The sequence below is a fragment of the Puma concolor genome, chromosome B4 (genome assembly GCF_028749965.1).
Source record: "Puma concolor isolate L17-30 chromosome B4, mPumCon1.1.hap2, whole genome shotgun sequence".
NCBI lineage: Eukaryota > Metazoa > Chordata > Mammalia > Carnivora > Felidae > Puma > Puma concolor.
In genome coordinates, this window is record NC_141673.1 from 81,374,894 (window position 1) to 81,387,477 (window position 12,584).

The following is a 12,584-nucleotide window of genomic DNA, read 5'->3' on the forward strand; positions in this document are numbered from 1 at the left end:
CAAGTGGGATTTATACTTGGGATGCAGGTCTGGTTCAATATCCTCAAAACAATTAACGTGATTCATCACATCAATAAAAGAAAGGACAAGAACCATATGATCCTCTCAATAGATGCAGACAAAGCATTTGACAAAATACAGCATCCTTTCTTGATAAAAACCCTCAAGAAAGTAGGGATAGAAGGACCATACCTCGAGTTCATAAAAGCCATATATGAACGACCCAACGCTAATATCATCCTCAGTGGGGAATAACTGACAGCTTTCCCCTCAAGATCAGGGACACAACAGGGATATCCACTCTTGCCACTGTTATTCAACATAGTATTGGAAGTCTTAGCCTTTGCAATCAGACAATACAAAGAAATAAAATGCATCCAAATCAGCCAGGAGGAGGTCAAACTTTCACTCTTCACAAATGACATGATCCTCTATATGGAAAACCCAAAAGATTCCACCAAAAAACTACTAGAATTGATTCATGAATTCAGCAAAGTTTCAGGATATAAAATCAATGCACAGAAATCGGTTGCATTCCTATACACCAACAATGAAACGACAGAAAGAGAAATCAAGGAATCGATCCCATTTACAGTTGCACCAAAAACCATAAAATACCTAGAAATAAAACTAACGAAAGAGGTGAAAAATTTATACACTGAAAACTATAGAAAGCTTATGAAAGAAATTGAAGTAAACATAAAAAATTGGAAAAAGATTCCAACCTCCTGAATAGGAAGAACAAATATTGTTAAAATGTCACTACTACCCAAAGCAATCTACATATTCCATGCAATCCCTATCAAAATAACACCAGCATTCTTCACAGAGCTAGAACAAATAATCCTAATGTTTGTATGGAACCAGAAAAGACCCCGAAGAGCCAAAGCAATCTTGAAAAAGAAAACCAAAGCAGGAGGCATCACAATCCCAGACTTCAAGCTCTGCTACAAAGCTATAATCATCAAGACAGCATGGTACTGGCACAAGAACAGACACTCAGATCAATGGAACAGAATAGAGAACCCAGAAATGGACCCACAAACCTATGGCCAACTAATCTTTGACAAAGCAGGAAAGAATATCCAATGGAATAAAGACAGTCTCTTCAGCAAGCGGTGCTGGCAAAACCAGACAGTGACATGCAGAAGAATGAACCTGGACCACTTTCTCAAAGATAAACTCAAAATGGATGAAAGACCTCAATGTAAGACAAGAAGCCATCAAAATTCTCAAGGAGAAAGCAGGCAAAAACCTCTTTGATCTTGCCCGCAGCAACTTCTTACTCAACACGTCTCTGGAGGCAAGGGAAACAAAAGCAAAAATGAACTACTGGGACCTGATCAAAATAAAAAGCTTCTGCACAGCAAAGGAAACAATCAGCAAAAGTGAAAGGCAACTGACAGAATGGGAGAAGATATTTGCAAATGACATATTAGATACAGGGTTAGTATCCAAAATGTATAAAGAACTTATCCAACTCAACACTCAAAAAACAAATAATCCAGTGAAGAAATGGGGAAAAGACATGAATAGACATTTCTCCAAAGAAGACATCCAGATGGCCAACCGACACATGAAAAAATGCTCAACATCAATCGTTATCAGGGAAATACAAATCAAAACCACAATGAGATATACCTCACATCTGTCAGAATGGCTAACATTAACAACTCAGGCAACAACAGGTGTTGGCGAGGATGCAGAGAAAGAGGATCTCTTTTGCATTGTTAGTAGGAATGCAAGCTGGTGCAGCCACTCTGGAAAACAGTATGGACATTCCTCAAAAAACTAAAAATAGAACTACCCTACGACCCAGCAATTGCACTACTAGGCATTTATCCACGGGATACAGGTGTGCTGTTCCAAAGGGACACATGCACCCCCATGTTTATAGCAGCACTATCAATAATAGCCAAAGTATGGAAAGAGCCCAAATGTCCATCGATGGATGAATGGATAAAGAAGATGTGGTATATATATATACAATGGAGCATTACTCAACAATCAAAAAGAATGAAATCTTGCCATTTGCAACTACATGGATGGAACTGGAGGGTATTATGCTAAGTGAAATTAGAGAAAGACAAAAATCATATGACTTCACTCATATGAGGACTTTAGGAGACAAAACAGATGAATGTAACAAAAATAAATTAAAAACTGTGAAGGGGACAAAACATAAGAGACCCTTAAATATGGAGAACAAACAGAGGGTTACTGGAGGGGTTGTGGGAGGGGGGTTGGGCTAAATGGGTAAGGGGCATTAAGGAATCTACTCCTGAAATCATTGTTGCACTATATGCTAACTAATTTGGATGTAAATTTTAAAAAATAAAAAATAAAATTTAAAAATAACACTCTTACTAGTATTTCATATATATATATTTAACATACAATGGTCTCTTTTGATACAAATTTAATTATATCTCCTCCTATTCCTAAAAATTTATTAGACTGAACTAGCTTCCTATCAGTTGGAAAAAAAGGCTATATCCCCAGAAAGGAGGTCAGATAGTAAATACTAATAAATTCTTGATGAACCTTGTCTTTACAATACAATTGAAATATTTTTACCGAAAATACATTTCCAGAAAGTCTAACACATACAACTATACTTACACAAACTTCATAAGTATAAGGCAAATATAGAGACTTTTTCCCAGTTTCCCAGTTTGACTTATCCATATATGTTTTTTTACTTTAGAGAGAGAGAAAGAGAGAGAGCAGAATAGAGGGGAGAGGGAGAGAGAAAGAATCCTAAATAGGCTCCCCACTCAGCAGGGAGCCTGACCCAGGGCTCAACCCCACAACCCTAGGATTGTGACCTGAGCTGAAATCAAGAGTTGGATGTTCAACTGACTGAGCCACCCAGGCACCCCGAGTTATCCATATTTTTATTTGCCCTTCCTCTATTTACAATGACTCACTGATTATGTAAACTATTTCTTAAAAAAATGTACTAAAAATATCTGCTTTAATGTATTTTAAGACTGAAATTAATTTCCTACAATAGCTACAACAAAGAATATTTAAATTCAGAATGTTCCTTTCTATACCAATTATAAAGACTTTTTAAATTATTTTTAAGTAATCTTTAGACCCAACATGGGAATCGAACTCACAACCCAAGACCAAGAATCCCATGCTCTACTGACATAGCCAGCCAGGTGCCTCTTCTATTCCACTTACAAAGAGAAAATAATGCATTTCTCCCTATTTTTCTCAATAAGTACAGCTAAAACACCTAGACATTATATTTAAAACAAATGTAGGATGATTCTAGATGATGGTAAGAAGAGAGATCTAGGGTCCTGGGGACAAAAAAGAATGATGCAGCAATAAGTTCTGGGAGTTTTCCTTCAGCCTCATACATCCCAAATTGGGTATTGGAATGGTCAGCAACCAGGAAATACCAATGGGCACAAACAAAAACCCCCAGAAAAGCGATACCTCTCTAGCCAAAGGACCACAATTAGGGCAACCCCGCAGAACAAAAAGCTTTTAGATAGTAAAAGCTTGATGACAGCGGAACCCCACGGAAAAAAACAAAATAGGACGACAGTCCATCTCTGTGAGCAAAGGCCAAAGTGCTAAGTAAGCCCAGACTTCCACCTTAAGGAGTTACAGGGAGGTTTCCATCCCACCCCCCACCCCCTGAGGTGACAACAGAGAAGACCAAATTTACTTAGAGGAATTTTAAGGACTTGAATCCCCACCCAGACACAAGGAGGCTCTCTCCCCTTTTCTGTGTCAGAAAAAGCTGAGTGAGGAACCAGAACTTTTACAACCATTCAGAGGTAACAAGACCTCCCTGCTCCATGGTATCAGTACAAGCACATGGAGAGGAGTAACAAGGTATCTCTCTTCCTGCCAAGCAGGGTGGTATCAGCCAAGCCTATGGGGGGCCTGAAATGCCACTGTTTCCCAGGAGTAGGGAGGTACCGCTCCTACCCAGGAGGTTAAAGGCAGTTAAGTAGGAAACCTGGAATCTCATCCTATACCTGATATTAACAAAGTGGCGTCTACCTTTCCCCAAATGTTCAGTGTCAGGAGACCAATTAAAATGCATGATTTAATCAAGATCCGAGGTGTCATACAAAATGCCCAAAATGCATAAGATATAATTAAAAACCACTCATCACACCATGAATCAGGAAAACCTCAATTTGAATAAGAAAACACCGTGAACAGACAGCAATAAGCTGATACCAATGTTAAAATTATCTGACAAGGGTTTTAAAGCAACCATTACAAAAATGCTTAAACAAGTAATTATGAATATAACTGAAACGTAAGGAAAAAAGAAAGTTTCAGCAAAGAAGTAGAAGATATAAAGAACCAAATCAGTATTTTATAACTGAAAAATACTAAACTAAATAAACAGCAAAAACTGACTCAAAACCAAAATGAAAGGGTCAGAAAAAAAATTAGTATACTGCAAGATAAAACAATAAAAATTATTCAACCTGAACAAAAGCAGACTGAAAAAAAAATGTAGAGAACAACATGGAGCCATAGACCTACAACAACCAAAAGCTTTGCTAAATAGCATGCTTGTCTTTTAGTTCAATTTGGCTATGAGACCACCTAATACATTTTTTTGTCACTTACCTAGCCAAGGTGATAAAATACTCCATAAGTCAATTTACCCTTTTATTCACATGGTATAAAAAGGAAAGAGACCCTTCTTGGTGCGGAACCAAAATCATCTGAAAAAAGTTTTCTTTGGAAGTACTGCTTCCTATAAAAGACAGATCTTTTTAAATTGAATGTGAGTTTTCAAGACTCAAGTTGTTACTCTTATCACTGTTAATGGTGAGAGCAAAATGACAACCATGAAAATACCACTTGGAATTTATACTGGTCTTTACGGTGAAAAGGTCAAAGTATATGTAGGTCTTCGATCGTATCTCAGGTGTGTTACTGTTCTCGTAGATAGACTGAAAAACTTAAACTGAATTTGCAAAGGTATATGTCTCACTAAAGGGCCCAGAATGTCACTCAGTATAGGCAGAAAAAAACACAACGTTCTTTTAGTATTCAGTACTACATCTTTCAATAAACACTAGAATTCCAAGTATGGGGCTGGTAAGTGTGGCTGTGCACAACATAATTAGCCCTTGGGGAGCAGGCGGCATTACATTAGTGAATTCGTTCATTCATTCATTCATTCATTCAAGAATATTAAGTGAGCTCACACTATATGCCAGGTATTGCTCTACGTACTGGGAAGGAAAGTTCCTAATCTCATAGATTACATTCTGATGGGAGAAAACAAAAAATAACCAAATCAAAACAAAGTATCAGGTGAATAAATGCTAAGAGGAAGAGGAAAAAAGCAAAGAAAGGTAACTAGGAAATGCTAAGCATTTACAGACGGTCTTATTTTCTATTGCATGGTCAAGGAAAACATCCACAAGAAAGTAGCATTTGAGCAGGTATTTGAAGGAAGCTAGGGTTCAGTGAGAATGTTAAAAGTATAATTTTCAAACAGTTAAAATGTGAATTGTATAAATATAAATTGAACATATGCCAAGAACTTATTCTCCTCATTTATTAATAAATGAATAATTTATGTTAAGATTGAGGGAATCAGATGTTAAGACTGGTTCAAAGAGCATTTGAACGTATGTGTGTATATATATTTATCACATATATATCTCATATATATTCCATGTTTTCTATATATAGTCTACATTTCTATATTTTCTATATTTCTATCTATATGTTCCATATATATTTCTTATATAGAGAGAGACAGAGAAAATTTAAATAATGGTGTGTTAGACTAAGAATGGTAGATTGGAGACAAAAACTCACCAATGTCCTACAGGGCAATAAAGAGTATTTTTGAAGTTATCTTTTCTAACAGATATTACTTACGTCTCTTCTGGAAAAAAAACTAACATGGAATGTCAACATATCTGAGACTTCCAATCAATAGTAAACAGTGAGTCAAATAAAGTACATTCTCTAATATAATCCTAAATCTATTAAACAATATCCCCGTAAGGCAGTGAAGGAACACAGCTCACCCTTTCCCTTATTTTCAAGTTTTGCTTTTTTTCTTTCTTTTAACAGATCTATGCAGACAGAAGAGCATTCCAGTCAGAGAGACTGTGAATGAATCACAAACCATTTCCCTCCGCTCACCACTCCAACAGCCAAGGAATGCCCTCTCCGACACAGACTCACACATTCACCTGGACCTTATTAAGAACTTTGGTGTAAGTAAATAGCTGGAAAAATTGGAGAAGCCAGAAGATTTATATTGGAAGGAGACTGAGAATTGAGGTTGGGACATGAATTGATTTACATTTTTAAAAACATTACCTGCTGAAATAAAAACTCATTAAGGAGAAGAGCAAGGGTACAGGCTAGAAGACCACTTAGGAGACCATTAAAATGATCTAGGCAAATAAACATCTAAATATATAGTTTGTCAAGAGTAAAAAGTGCTATGGAGAAAAACAAAACAGAATGGGAAGGTTGATAGGGATGTCAGTATTATCTGGAAAGGTCTTCTCTGATAAAGTAGTATTTGCACAGAGATCTGAATGATACAAGAAAGAAAACCATGCAGAGAATTGAGAGAAGAGTGTTCCAGACATAGGGATAAGCCACAATGATTGAGGAGAAAGAGGCAGGGAAAAGATGGGGAGGGAGGTATAAAAGAGAATGCATTGCCTTGCAAACCATTTTAAGGACTTACTCGGCTTTTAATTTGGGTGAGATGAGAAGCCATGAAGGTTTCAGAGCAGAGAAAACACATGATCAGCTTTAAGTATTAAAAGATCACATTGGCTGCAATGGGAAGAATGGTCTGTAAGTGGGCAATGACAGAAGCAAAAAGTTTAGTCAGAAGAGCCTTTAGTATTCCAAGGGAGAGATAAGGATGACTTAGAATAGTGACCCTAATGACAAACAGTCAAAACCTGGACATTTTGAAGGTAGAACTAATAAGTTTTGATAAAGGAACAGACATGGTTAGTAAATGTATCAGCCTTAGCAACTGCAAATACAGAGCTATCAATTATTGAGATGGGAAAGTGTAGAAGAAACAAGTTTATTAAGAAAATTTGGGGGGAAGAAGAGGAGACGTTGATTACAATTTATGAAAAAGGTTAAATATCTCAGTTTGGAATTTACAGGATTCCAAATTCTTTCAATGTAATCACAGTAAGAAAAATCAGAATATCAGTTTCTTCTTTTTCCAGAAAATCAATTTCTAAGTTTCATCCATCAGAAACCATATCTTACACTAAACTGAGTCTCAACTAGCACTCAGGGCTTCTCACAGATTCATACTTTTCAAAATGGCATTTATCATCAATTTCATCCATTGTTGGTTAATTATTTTACATATTTAAGCAAGCATCTGACCCTTCATAAAGTATTTATTGAACACTTTTTGAAATTACACTACATACTTCAGCAAAAGACGCACATATTAAATTTTAAATTCACCGGGTTTACCTGAAGTTCTTTGTATCTATCTTGAAAAGAAATGGCCTCTTGCTCTTTTTCTTTAAGGAAATCTTTTTCTAAGACACTATGCTTTTCCATCAATGATTCCACATCCTAAAGAAAAATCCAAGCATAAATGTTATAATATTTTATAATGGCATACAATATATTCAGTGTTCTCAATGAACACAGCATAAAACATTTGGTAAGGAAAGAACTCACACGAGTGTGGTTTAAAGTTCAACAATATTACAGGTTATATGGCCCCCTATCATTTCCAGACCAATATTAACATTAACATAACACCAAAATTATTTACACTAATAAATGAATAATAGCATCTAAACTAACTGTAATCAGCACAAACTATCTCTACATATACTTTCTATAAATTTGCAAAAGTCTTTTTATAGATATATTTGTAGGAAAAAGAAATGAGAACGTAAATAAATAATTCACTAAAATAGCTATGTATCTAAGTACTCTAGGCAAATATCCCATGATATGTAACTTCCCATAGGGACAAGTCAATGTTACACATCTTCTAATCATATAAGAAATACAACACTACCTGTTTTCAAAGTAAATAAAAATAAATCAGAAGAAAAACATTAGAGGAACAAAATCTAGTAGAGATGTTCATATCTTTAAAAGTACATATCTAAGATTAGCAATTGCTTATCAAAGACTTTTCTAAGTGATACACTCATAAAACTAACTTAAATCTACAGCCAAGGGAAGACAGCATCTTCTTCCCCTCATTAATTCTTATTTTTTTTTATTATTTTTTAAAATTATTTTAGAGAGGGGAGGAGAGAGAGAGAGAATCTTAAGCAGGCTCCACATTCAGCACAGAGCCCAATGAGGGGTTCGATCCAGAACCCTGAGATCATGACCAAAACTAAAATCAAGAGTTGTACACTCAACTAAGTGAGCCACCCAGGAGCACCAACTCATGAGTTCTTAATCAGACATTGGGACTATATCAAGTTTCAAGTCTTATACGATTCAAACATTTATTTTTTACGCAAATGTAAATATACCTTTTTAATCCTCTGTTTTTCTTCTTCAGAAACTTTGAGTTTAATCTCCAGACTTGAAATTTTCTGCTGAAGCTGTATGTTTGATACATTGGCTCCAAGATCCTCAGAATCATCCACCAGAGCAATTGTTCCATTACTTTTCTCATCATTTAAACCCAATGGAAAAAGTGAGATATCCAGATGAGTGTGTGTTGATTGCTGAATCTAAACCACATTAAAAAAAAAAAAAATACACAAGAGGGAAAGTTTACACTGTACCAATAATGAAAACATCCAAAGGGCACCAGAAACCACATTTGGAAATTAAGTTGTAGCAAAGGTTCTGAAATTATTTCACCCTTTAAGTAAATCAACAGAAGACCTCAAACTTACAACAACCTGATCTTTGTAGTTAAGAAATAAACTGTCTCTAAACTTTAGAGTCTAAAGCATTTATTATTTTGCAAGCAAAGCACTAAAAATTTAAAACGTTTTCTTATGCTTGAAGGCATACAATTAACTATAAACACATCTGACACTCACCAGTCCTTAAATTTATACACACATCCAGAATTTGTATATATTTTAAATTGTAAGTCAGAATTTGAAATTTATCAATAACTGCTACTTGATCATCACTCTCTAGTAAAGATAACAGGTGACTCAAGGTTGTGTACTTCACTTTTGAAATCTGGACTAACTGTAACATCTAAAACAATGCCTGGATCAATAAATATGTGAATGAATAAACCCCATGACTACTGTCTTTTTGGTTTCTACTCTAAAATTGAAATGAACATTCTAATATCTAAAAACACAGGGTTAGCTTCCCTGAACAGAGAAATATTTTTTTGTAATTATTGTTTTCTTCTGAAGTCCAAGATTTGAAATGCAAAGCTAAGCCAATTTTAACAAATGATATACTCAAAACTGTATTTTGGTAACTATAGCTACTTAAATACTTTGCAATTATGCCACAAAACATATTATTCAGTTTTTGGAATTCTAGATATTAGCCTCCAAGTCAAAATATCTACAAAAATATTTCTTTCAGAAAAATAAGTAAATAAAAAAAAAATCAGAAAGGCCTCATTTAAACCAGCAAGCAAGCAATTTTTTAAGCGTGCAAACTTCTTGTATAAAATACACTTGTCTTTACCTGTGCTTTAGGAACAGTTTGACTGACAATGCTGTCATCTGTGTGTGTATTCTCTGGTGATGAAATGATGGGTTCCGAAGACAGGCAGCCAACTGAAGGAGAAGAGTGGTCATGGTCCAGTATAATCTCAGGAGAAGCTGGAGAAAGATGGACTCCAGATACTAGAGAATAAATACATAAAGGATTGTCAAAGAGAAAGGAAAGAATAGGTTGAGAGGAAGAAAGAGAATAGAGGGAAGGAAAGGAGAAAGGATAAGGGAAGTAAAAGCAATGAGACTAAAAATGAAGATTCCAGGACTATTCCTCAGGGACCATTCTCTGAAACCTAAAACTAGTATTTCTAAATTTAACATGACATTTCCATGTGAGACCTAGGCAATAAAACAATGTAATAGTGTCTTAGTGTTTACATAATAATACACTACCATAAGCAGTGCATTTCTGACTGAAAGTACTCAAATATATCACCCATCTACATTCAGTTAAGAAAAAGCACTAGTGTGCGTACTAGTCACAGGCATTGGGCACTGAGAAGGTAACAGTGAGCAAGACAGATGCATTCATGCAGGCAATGGTCCTATGACCCAGTTGGCAAGTCAAATCAATTAAATATTTATTACAATAAACTGACCTAAAAGGAGGAATCATTACTTTAAAATAGCTGATCCAACTGCCTCTGTGTTAACTTCTAATAGGCAAAAGAATTTTCATATTAAAATCTATTTGAATTGCTTCTATAAAAAAGTAATGTTGAAATTAGTTTGACAACAAAACATTACTAGATTGTGATTAGGTTCAAATACAAAGGTCATGAAAGGAAAGCTACCTGCCAAGATGAAATAAGACAAAAATACTGATAAGGATAAAATACAAAAATTATATTACTTTATTTTCAAATGTTCTTCTAAAAATTCAAAAGTATTTGCATCATGTGTTTTCAAGTTTAAGAAGAGTAACTAAATGAATTTTAGCAGTAATCCATGTATACATTTTGACTTTCTAAATTATAAAGACCTTTATTCCACATTGGCATCAGTGGCAACGTCAGTGAAGTTCTACCATAAATTCTGGAAGGCAGCTCACAATGGAAATTGCATTTTTCTCTGAGGAAAGACATTTATAAGGTCATTAGGTATTTAAAAACTAAAGAATATATCAATTTCTGACTGGTACCCTATAGGATCATTCAATTATCTTATCTATGCTATTACTGTGTCATAATGCTGAATTTTTAAGATACTGTATAAGGGATTCTACCTGTCCCACACACATTTCACTATTTTAACTAAAATACAGAAAACCAGATTTTCAATTCATGCTTGTACTTGATACACCTTTTTCAGAAATTCTTTTTTCTAATCTTCACTATTCGGTATGCTAACAGATTTCCCTAAAATGTCAAAATAGTTTAGCTTCTAATTCTGAATTATAATTTGTAACAAAAAATATTACTAATGAGTTTTTAAAGGCATGAAAATAAGTACTATAGTACACTGAGAGGGAATACAGCCTTGTGATTAACAGCATAAACTCTAGAATCATATTGCCGTAGCAGGTATAGAACAACTAGCAACTTTAACTTCCCTCAGTTTTCTTGTCTGTAAAACTGACAAAGAGGTGGTGATAAGGCTTAAATTGACTAAAGTATGTAAAACACTTAGCACTGTGCGGGTATTATTTTCATTACTACTTCAAAGATCATTAGAATTTGTCAGACAATTACATTTATTTCTGAGCATAAAGGGTATATGTGACTATGATCCTGGATTCAAGAAACTTTTTTTTTTTTTTAAGGGGAGACTTAAGGAATTTGTCTTTTTTTTTTTTTTTTTTTTTTTTTTTTTTAGTTTATTTTGAGAAAGACAGAGAAAGCACCAGTTGGGGAGTGGGGAGGGACAGAGAGAGAGACAGACAGACAGACAGACTGAATCCCAAATAGGCTCCATGCTGCCAGCGCAAAGCCCAACACAGGGCTCCAACTCACGAAACTGTGGGATCATGACCTGGCCCGAAACGAAGAGTTGGACTCTTAATTGACAGAGCCACCCAGGAGCCCCCTGGGTTCAAGAAACTCTCAAAATATCATTCTGATCTAATACTGGAACATTTTAAAATATCTTTATGTCACTCATATTTACAGCCATAATCTAAGACGTCAAATTGTCCCAAGTTAAATTCTCACTCTGTAACATATGTTCAAGTATATCATATTAGGAAAAACATGAAGGAAAAGTGGGTAGAATAAAGGGAGGGAGAGGAGAAGAAAAGAAAGGAAAGAGATACGTAAGGGGAAGAGGAAGGGAGAGGCTGAGGGAGAAAAGTAGGAAGAGGGGCAGGGAGGAACCCTCAACCTCACACTTTCCCCTAGCTACCGCCACCCTATCACACTTTCCCTTTAGAACCAAACTTCTTGTCTCCAAATGATTTGCTCCATTTTTTTTTCTTCCTCCCCCAACCCTCATGACTCCACTGGATCCATCATTTAAGATAATAATTTTCCTTTCAGTTACTATTAAGTTAAATGAACACTTCTTACTTGATCTTTCTTTAGTTCTCCAGAGCACTTGCTATCATGATCCTCCCTGTTTCTGAACTTCCTCCCTTGGCACCTGCGATACCACCATCTCCTATATTTCCTCTGAACAGTTTGACTAGTTTGTTCTTGTTTCCTTTTCAGGCTCTTTCTCCATTCAATCTTTTTTTTTTTTAATTTTTTTTAATGTTTATTTTTGAGACAGAGAGAGACAGAGCATGAGTGGGGGAGAGGCAGAGAAAGAGGGAGACCTAGAATCCTTAGCAGGCTCCAGGCTCTGAGCTGTCAGCACAGCCCAACGCGGGGCTTGAACTCACAAACCATGAGATCATGACCTGAGCCGAAGTCGGTCGCTCAACTGACTGAGCCACCCAGGTGCTCCTCTCCATTCAATCTTAAG

At 35.6% G+C, this 12,584-nt stretch overlaps 1 protein-coding gene across 27 annotated transcripts in view; it reads right to left on the minus strand.

The window, feature by feature from the left end:
• Nucleotides 1–12,584, minus strand: part of CCDC91 (coiled-coil domain containing 91) — a 362,057-nt gene that overhangs the window by 226,090 nt on the left and 123,383 nt on the right. For 25 of the 27 annotated variants that reach the window (XM_086713753.1, XM_086713739.1, XM_086713733.1 and 22 more), the window contains 3 exons: nt 9,652–9,812; nt 8,514–8,717; nt 7,480–7,584 (listed from right to left, as the gene is read on the minus strand). In XM_086713753.1, the coding sequence (XP_086569879.1) occupies nt 7,480–7,584; nt 8,514–8,717; nt 9,652–9,812 (470 nt within the window). Of the gene's footprint in view, nt 1–7,479; nt 7,585–8,513; nt 8,718–9,651; nt 9,813–10,665; nt 10,755–12,584 lie in introns of all 27 variants that reach the window. The other 2 variants (XM_086713754.1, XM_025930324.2) reach the window with 1 other exon arrangement.